Source organism: Ascaphus truei, chromosome 4, assembly GCF_040206685.1.
Source record: "Ascaphus truei isolate aAscTru1 chromosome 4, aAscTru1.hap1, whole genome shotgun sequence".
Lineage (NCBI taxonomy): Eukaryota > Metazoa > Chordata > Amphibia > Anura > Ascaphidae > Ascaphus > Ascaphus truei.
This window is the reverse complement of record NC_134486.1, coordinates 150,115,298-150,125,556: the sequence shown is the minus strand read 5'-3', so window position 1 is coordinate 150,125,556 and position 10,259 is coordinate 150,115,298. Positions and strand designations below refer to the sequence as shown.

General features: G+C 45.7%; 1 protein-coding gene across 3 annotated transcripts in view; it reads right to left on the bottom strand.

Annotated features, from left to right (window-relative positions):
* Positions 1-5,364: 5,364 nt before the first annotated feature.
* Positions 5,365-10,259, bottom strand: part of UST (uronyl 2-sulfotransferase) — an 858,732-nt gene continuing 853,837 nt past the window's right edge. For all 3 annotated transcript variants that reach the window (XM_075596675.1, XM_075596674.1, XM_075596673.1), the window contains one exon: positions 5,365-9,006. In XM_075596675.1, the coding sequence (XP_075452790.1) occupies positions 8,723-9,006 (284 nt within the window). In that variant the 3' untranslated portion in view covers positions 5,365-8,722. The remainder of the gene's footprint in view (positions 9,007-10,259) is intronic.

The window sequence follows — 10,259 nt, the reverse complement described above, 5'->3', positions numbered from 1 at the left end:
ATACATTATATATTCAGTTACCGACAACAAAATCTACTTATTATAACTCAACTTGTTAATGAACTGTTGCTACCCCATCTGCGCCATCTACTAGGCTATAATACTAGCTAATCTATCTGAACCCCTCTCCCCATTGGGGGAATTCGCGCACCCCCCCGGGGAGCCCCCCCCAGACCCAGCTCAGTCCCTCCGGCCCCAGCCCTGTCCCCCCGGTCCCAGCCCAGTCCCTCCTGTGAGCTGCAGACTCTTCCGCAGACGTCACTTCCTGTCCGACAGGGCTCCTGGGGATCTGCCCCCCGACGTCATTGGGGCAGAGAGCGCACATCCGCCCACGAGCAGCAGAGGAAGCAGGCGTGTCCTGAGGGCATACAAAAGAAAACTTATCAAAATGTGGCGCTCTAAATAATCAAATGTTTACCAGTGATAATAGTATAAAAAATAAAAATAATAATACACAGTGATACTTATACAAACATATAGGAAGATGCAGCTGTGACCCAGTTGAGGTTTGCTTGGTCAATCCTCATGGTGTATAGTAGCGATGAAGTCTCCGGGAAGCGCAATATATGTAAAGAAAAATAAATAGTGATAGTGCAATATTGTAAAGATTAAGCTCAGAAAATGATGACTTGGCTCTCTATTATATACACTGGCGACACACTTTATTCGAGCTCGGCTAGTCCCACGAATTCGGGTATACCCGGGTGTATTGAGGTTTTTGACTGTTTTCTGCCCGAGTGCATTGAGGTATTTTCAAGGCAGGGATTGAAGCATTTTATTCTCGTTGGCTGCAATACTGCACAGTATATATATATACTGCATTACTATTCATAAATTTATGCCATCTGGTAGACATGCGAAGCATTGCAGCCTATTAAATCCTAATCATTATCATTTAGCAGACCAGCCGCCCGTCAGCCAGGCATGAACCCAGGCTGGGAAGGCAAACGCAACGGGGCTTGTCAGAGGTGAGGAGCGGCGCATTCCAGGTATCTGCCAGGTACATACTGGGTATTTGCTCGAATAAAGTGTGTCGGTGCAGTACTCACAAACATGAGAGGTTTTGCAGGCACATTAAGGTATCTTTTAGGGACGCTCTTAGTTGTCACTCAATCACCAGGAGATGCAGAGATCAATATTTCCCCGAATAGATAGACTCCCAGGGGCCTTGTTTAAAAGATACAACTGGACATAGTGCAGACCGTATATATAGTTTATAGATTATAGGTGGATCAAATTACACTCACATGGTTTCAGATACAAGCAAGCATTTAGATCTCAATGGATCTCTCCGGCCGGGTGGATGGTATCTCCGCTTCCCCTCTCTTGTGGCGTGCGTTCCACCGGTGCGTTCCAATCAACCGGAAGTGATGTCATCCGCTGCGTCCACTTCCTGGGGTTCCGGCCGGCTCAGGGAAAAAAACGTCACTCTACGCGTTTCACCACATAGGTTTCATCAGGAGTCTCTTCCGCAGACGTCACTTCCTGTCCGACAGGGCTCCTGGGGATCTGCCCCCCGACGTCATCGGGGCAGAGAGCGCACATCCGCCCGCGAGCAGCAGAGGAAGCAGGCGTGTCCTGAGGGCGGAGCCGGCCGGAGCACCACAATGTCGCGCCGAAACAGCGTCCGCCATTCTTTTTCCGTGCGTCCTCCCCAGCTCGTCCCGCGGGTCTTGCCAGGGAGCCATTTTGGTAAGTAAAAAATTTATTCATTTACAGCAATCGCTAGATCCTTCCCTGGAGCTCATTCTTCTGGACTCGGTCCACAGGGAGGGGGGGATCCGGGATCCGGGGACACTCCAACGCGGGGCAGCGATCAACCAGGGGAACAGTCCCCCCAAAAAAAGAAGAGCAACAGATAGCTTTGAATGTACTAGGGAGCGGATCAATTAGTCCTCAAGTAGGTCTCGAGGGTCCTGCCTTTTCCCTGTGCTGGCCGCCGAGCCCACTCTCTCCCACTCCATCGGCCGAGGCGGGCGAGCCCCCGGGGCCTCCGACCTCTGGAGCGTGTTGGGTATGCCCAATTTTTTCAGGAACTCCGGGCCATCAGACAGGTGCTTAAGTGCGTGCGATCGGCCATTCTGCACCACTATCAGCGCGAACGGAAAGGCCCACCTGTACCTTATCTCCTTATCCCGCAGCAATCTGGTAACGGGTTGGAGGGCCTGCCATCTCGCTAGCGTGATCGGGGAAATGTCCTGGTATATGGCCATTTCAACTCCCTCAAACGCCACCAGTGGGGTAGCCCTGGTAATCTTACAAATCTCCGCTTTGGTAGTGAAGTGATGCAGGTGGAGAATTACGTCCCTTGGGGGGTTATTAGGCAGTGGATGGGCCCGTAGAGCACGGTGGCACCGGTCCATGACCAGCTCAGCTTCTGTTTTCCCCGGCATAATAGATGTCATCCATCTGCTGAGCATCAATTCCGGGTCTTGTACCTCCTCAGGGATCCCCCTGACCCGCAGGTTATTCCTCCTGTCCCGGTTCTCACTGTCTTCGTGGCGCTCCTCCAGCTCCGCCACCTTCCTCTCTAGTATAGCGACCCTGGTATCGGTCTCCCTCTGGCACTTGGTAGTCTCCTCCATCTTCTCCTCCAGTTCGTTCGTTCGGGTGCCAATGCTGAGGATGTCTCTCCGCAGGTGCTCTACCTCCCCTCGGAAGAATGTCTTTAGGTCAGAGAGGAGCTGTGCTATCTCTCTCTTAAGCGCCCCTGTAGACTCCTCCATAGCCATCTCCAGCTCCTGTGCGGAATCCGAGTCTGAGGCCGCCATGCTTTCTGTTTCCCGGGTCTTTTTCGCCCCCACAAAGTAGGTGCGCACATCCACCTTCTGCTTTGTCTTTTTTCAGGTCGCCGCCATCCTCGTTTGTGCCGTGTGCCTAGCTGTTCTGGTGCAGTGTCTTATGTGTGGTTGTGTTGAGTTATTGCGTTAATTTTTAATAATTTTCTGCCGGCGGGTAGTGGAGCACTTAGTTCAAGCCGCCATCTCCGTTCCCATCGTGCATGCGCCTCTGGTTCATATGCTCTTAAGTAAAGACCTTAGTTATTATACATACGTTGTGCTGGTTATGTCTAGGTGTCCTGCGAGGAACAATTCCTGCTCTGCTAGGAACCATGGCAGGTGGAGGCGCTGCACCGAGTACAGGGTTACTCTTAATATAATTGCCCCAGTTTCCCCGTGGCGGAAGCTCAGCCCTCCTGTGAGCCCAACAGGTAAAGCACCACACCTGGTAACACTAAGTTCCCCGCAACCACACTATATATGCGATTGGGTGGGGTGGAATACCCCTTACACTATTATATTTTTGGTGTCTATACATCAATGAACACCATACCTAAGACACTTTGTTACTTAAGCCCTTGGTTTCTGTACACAGTTTTTATCTAGTTTGCTTCACTGTAGATATTCAATCACTGTCAAGTTTTTGTTCTCTAATTTGACTATATTTTAACTTTGTGTATTAAAAGTAAATTTTTATATTCCTATAACCTATCATACATTACACCTGAGTGCAACATACAGAGACTTTTCATTCATGTGGCAATCTATTCCCTGGAGAGAAGAGCGCAAAACACTTCTTTGGCTTTTAGAGGCTTGTTGCAGGTGCAGCAAATCAATTAATCATCCTACTCTCCTGCGTGAGCAGGAGTGTAAAAGGCAGACGGGGAGCTGCACACAGAGAGACTGCTTTCCTCTGAGAAGGGGTAGAGAGCGCAACTTCTCCCCAGCTAAGAGGAAGCTGGCTGGCACAGTCCCTTAGGCTTGCTGGACGTTGGTCGCAGAGCCTGCTGGGGCTGCCTGGGTAGCACATCTAGGAAGAAACAAGGACATGAGTTTGCTGTGGAAGCAGGGCTGTCCTTTCCAGGACATTGGATCCAGAAGGATTTCCTGGACTCTCGTGGGAGGGATTCCCCTACAGCACCAAAACAGATAAGGACTACATCATGTATATTTGGGGCCTTTTGATATTGTTGCTAAGCGGGTGGGTTGTTTAAAGCAGGGAACCAGTTTAGTTGGCCAGCGACAGAGAGGGAGATAATCTGATAGGAGTAGGCTTTATTTTTATGATTTGTTGTTCCTTAAAGGAACAGTGAGCCTATTATTGTGTTATTTAACCCCTGTAAATAAACCCCGTATGAAGAAATACTGTGAGGATTCACCATCCTGGCGATCGCAGACCATCTCCTCATCCCAACAAACCTTCCGTGATGGATACCCAGGATGCGCGGTTTCGTGGTCCCAGTACACGTGCGTGGAACTTGCACACTCTGATCAACTGCCCGCGGATTCAGATCCCGCCCCCATCTCTGTCACACGACGTGGATGTTTGGCCAGCCTCCCTGCTGACGTGCGAGTCAAGCTCCACCCCCGCTCTGGGGAAAGTCAGGACCTCCATGGGAGTGACGCACGTTCTCGGCTCCTCCCCCTGACCTCCGTGACGCACGCGGGTCGGCGCGCAACTGGTCCCGCCCCCTCTTCTCCCAGGAATTGGCGTGGGAGTGACGCGCGCTCTAAACTCCGCCCCCTGGCCTCCATGACGAGCGCGCGGGACGGCACGCGACCAGTTCCACCCTCATCCCCGATTAGGCTGAATCATAGGGCACACCTGTGTGCACCAGCAGCCAATCGACTCGCACTTCCTGGTTCCACCCTGGCTGGCTATTGGAGGCTCCTCCTATATATACCCTCAGTCTACAACCAGTCTTTGCTGAACATAGTCATTGTGATGCCATGCCTTGCCACATCCTTGTGCCTGTATTCTTGCCTTGCTTGCTGATTAACCTCTTGTTGCCTGAACCCTGCTAGCTCCTTGGACTCCGCTTCTCTCCACTCCTGATTCGGCTTGTACAACCATTCTCCAGTCCTGACCTTGGTTAAGTACTCCAACGATCCGATATGCTCCTATCCTGAACCTGGCTACGTACCCCGACTATCCGATACTCTCCAATCCTGAACCTGGCTACAAACTACGATGATCCAAAACTCTCCGCTCCTGAACTTGGCAAGTACCTTATCCATTCTCCAATCTCTAACCCTGACCTGGCTTGAACGACTAATCTACATCTTAGGCGCGCCTGCGTGGCTGTGGGTCAGCGTTATCCAATCCCCTACCTCAGCACCGCGGTCGAGCTTCATTTGTGGTGAGCTACGCGTTACAAATACAGAGTTTCCTGCCTTAATCTGGTTCACAAGATCTTGCAATGTGACTGCAGGATTACTATATATAGAGAGATATACAGTATAGATTGCAACATAAAAGGCACATACAAGTCACGCATACACAAAGGAGATCGGAATCACCTTAAAAGAACATCTCATTTGTAAAAAGAAAAATTGCTGGGAAGGGTTAATAATGGATCAGGTATTTAATACTGGTTGGAAAAAAACAGTCATGTATCCTAAGCAAAATCATTTTAATGAACAACATAAATCTCGAAGCGGCCAGCATCTCTAATATTCTCACAATAAATATATCACTCCTAGTGTGGAATTTATATTCATATTGTTTTTAAATTAATATATGTAAATGTACAATATATTTCAAGATAAAAAATTCTGGAGGAATAACAATACAAAAGAAGCTTATGTGCCATTTAAGAATGAAAGAATGATTAAGTACCTTGAAGATGCGGTTATCACTGTTAGTAAAGTAGATAAACACTGTTGTTTTTTTTTTTTTTAAACCATTTCCTATTTTTCATATTAGGTAGCAGTGCTTTTAGATGCAGTTTAGTGAAAACTGTTGTTTCTTTCTTCCCTCCCAGTTGAACTAACAACTAGCAGTACTAGGGCACATCTTAATGTTGCAATCTTCAAAATAATGTTTTCTCATAATATTACACGGTCATCTCTTTATGTACACATTTTTTTCTCAATAATTCTTAGCACAGGCAGGTGAAGCATTATTCTTACCCTTCAGCACAAAATATTCTCTACTGTTTGCCTTACCCCAAGGGCTGCTGCCATCATCACGATTACATAAACAGTATAAAAACTCTGTGGTGCACAGGATTCTGGGAACTATGGTTGACCCCAAATTGTGCTACAAAATCATATTTTAGGTATACAGGCATATTCTAGGGTACAACGTTCAGGTATTCAAAATCGGAGCATGTGAATTAGACATTTTATTACAACAAATCACATTTTTTGTAGCTCTGACGTTTCATTATTTATTTGACAGCCCACCCTGCAATGAGGAAATCAGAATCTACTGTAGCGTAAACTTAAATATATTCCTATAGAGATGTAGCAGGATTTACCGTCTTCGGAGCTGCGGCTGCAGAGGGTACTGCTGTTGCTTCTGGATCGGAGCCCCCGACAGCAATAATTCTCTGGCACCGAGAACTGCGATCCCGCAGCTTTGCAATGGTGGCAAAAACAGTAAGTCTTGCTACCTCTGCACTCTCCAAAATATAAATCATATGCACAGTGTGTCTGTTACGAACTCTTTATAGTAATTTCACAGAAACCACTGGAAGTATAGGAGGATTCCTATTTTCCCTCTTTGTTTCTTTATGGTAGAGTAGATGCACCAAATAGTAGAATGCCACAATATAAAAAGTGTTACTTATTTCTTATAATGTTTATAATATAACGTGTCTTATTACAGCTCAACCCCTTTATAACGCTGTGCTTTGGGTCCAAAGAATCCCATCGCGCTATAAGCGGATCGCGGTAGAAATAATGTACCATTGTGTGAATTGTACAATAAAGTATTTAAGATACCAATAACCGTGTTGTAAAGTATTCATAATTACGAACAATTGGAGCCACGCTTGCATCGCACTATAAGCGGATTCGCGTTGTAACAGATCGCGTTATAACGGGGTTGAGCTGTATTATTTTCTGTTCCTTTTCTCAGGCTGCTGCACTGGAAAAGAGAGCTGTGGACGGGACAATAAAATGCAGTCTATCTGGATAAACATATGTAATGATTCTGTACAGGTCTGTAAAGCCTGGCACGTTATCCAGCAAGGGTTTTCCCCCCAAGGAATCTATATGCTCACAGACCTGTTGAGTTGCACCAATTTTTAAGGTATCAAACTTATTTGTTGTCGGTCAAACTCATTGTCAGCAATATTATGTTCATAGACTTCATGGAGTCTCAGTGTTTTGCGTCAAACCTTCAAATCTCAATATTTTGGGCAGTTGGAAGTTTAATTTTGATGTATTAAGGCCAGAGAGTGAACTAGAGCGGAGGAGGGCGAGCGGGGAAGTTGGCCAGTCCCTTAGGGGTCACAGGTCCAGCAGAGGATGACAGGGCCTGGGAAGGAGAGAGAGAGAGATGGGGGGTGGAGGGAGAGCGAGGGTTCTATACGTTGGTGGGGCAGGGTGCAGTTGGTGGGCCCTGTGGCACAAAAATACCTACTTCTGCCTCTGATTAAGGCAAATAAATGTCATGTTTTTACTCTTGTAGCTTATTTCATATTCAAAAGTAACACACTTGCTAATCAAGACCACCAAACGAGTGAGATTTCTGTCTGTACAGAATAGGGAAAAAATATGGAAATACAAATATGTGAATTAAGAGTTGCTTAAACACACAAAATAGCTTTGTTTCGCACACAAATGTTTGCCTTGATACATATACAGTATGTATGTATTCAACAGTCATAGGGTGTTATTGACTAAAGTCTCGACTGCAAAACTGGGCGATAAACCAGTGCAAACAAATTGCACCAGATTTATCAAATAAAACCCTCAAATTGTTTTCAATTAGCTTGTTTTTCCTTCATAAAGATGGTGCTGCACTTTGCACTGTTTTGCCTCAGTTTTGCAGCCGTGAGATGTTCGTAAATAAACTTCTTGGTTTGTGAACACGTCTTCTGTTTTTGAATTTCCTGGTTGATTTCTGAGCATCTCTATCTATAGACATCCAAACGTTGCCCATTATCTTTTTCCATGTTGCCCCTGACATATATGGCATGCACTTGTTTCTAGTTGTATAATGCCTATATACATATGTATCTCATTATCTATATACATTGATGTGTGTATCTAGTGCCTGTATTGTTGTTATGCTGAGACATCTTAGACACCAAAGACATATGAGAACACAGAGACATGAGGGGTACCGGCTGAACTCAACTGAGTTCATAAGAGTCAATAGGCTGATCTGAGATCACAGATTGCAGGTGTGCAAGTGCATTCATAGGAATAAAAAGATTGATGACGGACAAAAGACATTATAGAAACGCAGAGAAATTGGGGGCATAGATAGCAAAACAGAGTACTGGGGACACAGACAGACATGGATAACAGAGAGCAACAAAAAAAAGGAGACAAGCTCACAAGTCAAAAAGCCTCTGGAACAGTCAAAAAGGGGAATGTGACATATACTGTAGGAGAGACTGATAAGGTCAGATGTGCAGTATGTCTCTATCTATGTAGCCGCTTTCTGTACTGTATGTTCCCCCATTAGAGAAATACTGATTTGATTGAGCTTATCATTTCCTGCAAAATGCAAATACTGGCAACATTTCAAATGAATGCTCTGCAGTTTATATTTCTGTAACCTACCATCAATCCCACTGAACAACAAAAAATAATAAAAGTAAACAAAACCCGCAAAATCGGGTATTTCCCTAACACCCAACATGTGGGAATTTGTGTTAATGCCATTCAGCATTATCTATGTTCCTTAAGGATATTTTTTAACAATAAAAAAACCTCTTAAGGAATGGCACCAGACAGATGATTGTGGCACCACAGTGGGTGCATCACCTTTTATAAATGTCCTCTAACCACTTCTCATCATTTTGATCCTCCTCCTCTTCTGCTGGTTCTTCTGTCTCCATGGGGATGGGAATTGAAATCTCTTGACTGGGCGGTGTTTTCACGTTAGACTTGAGTCCAAACTTGCGCTTCAGCAAATTAAACTGCTCCTTGACATAGTAGTAAAATTCGTATTCGTATTTCATGCGCTGATAGAGAACTTGCAGGGCGTTTGGAGAAGGGAAAGCTTTCTTCACGGTGACAGTCAGGTTTCCAAGTTTTTTGTGTTCTGGAAAATAATTGAAACGTAACAAATTAGATTATGGGGCACTCATTCCTCCGACCAAAGTGTTGGTGTATGAAACTAAGTAAGCGGAGGTATGGGAGGGGTTGCATTTCCTCTGGCTGCTCCCTCTGCGTGTGTTCAACAACAATTTGCACAATCTCTCTCCCCCTTCCCTTTATGCTTATTGCTTCTCTGATGAGGAAAAAGTAGGGTAAAGTTAGAGAACACTTGATTGACTAACACTCCCACATTCAGAGAAGAAAATAAATGTGTACTTTCCAAAGGAACAAAAGCATCCAAATAGTTGTTTTTATGCATTGTTACATTTGTTTAAGGCAGGCAATGGCATTTGTGAATTCTTTAGATAATGCTGTTTTTTGGTCAGCTGTCAGGGATTGCATCTATAAATCACTATAATTATTACAACACTAAAAACACAACTTCTTCAAAGTACTTTATAACATTGCCACACACCCCTTTTTCCTGTATTGTCTCTTGTCTTGCTGTTCCAAACAAAGTAGCCTAAACTGCCTTAACTTTTACAGTCACGGAGGTCCAGTGATATGATTTCTCCAGGCATGCCCAAGCTTTCGTAAATGGAAGTGGGGGGACGGGAGAAGGGGGGCACTCGCCCCTAGAAAATGTGTATGTCCCATAATGTACCATGTACTCATAAGGGCACTGTACAGGTTAAAAACACTTGACAGTTTATCTTCTCGCATTACCCGCTCAGTGAGAGCTTAATTGGAATATGTTCCTGTCAATATACACTGGTGTATTCTTACAGTATATTAAAATAAAAAGTTTCTGATTAATAAAATGTACATTGTTTACATAGAAAAAAGTAAATATTTTATGTATGTGAAGCCAGGTACCCTCCGGTCTCCCCGTGCTTCCGTTTTTCCCCTCCTTACCCTCTCTCATATGGGGATGTTGCAGGCAAGGTGACGGGTTCACCAGCGGCTGCCTCCGGGGAGCGCCGCCATGTTGGCATGCGCGCGCGCACTCTCAGGGCTCGCATGCGCAGTGCGAGTCAGAGCGGCCATTTCAGAATTGTGCATAAGATAGGGACAGCGGTGGCCATTAGAGAGAGTGCACGAGGCTGCTAATACTAGAGGAGGCAGACGGGACTACAAGCCCCATGATGCTCAGGGGCAGAGACACCACCTGACACCAGGGAGCCAGTAGGGCTGCAAGATTCTGCTGGAGGATCAGAAAAGAGTACTGCATGCTGGGACAGGAAGCAGACAGTCAAG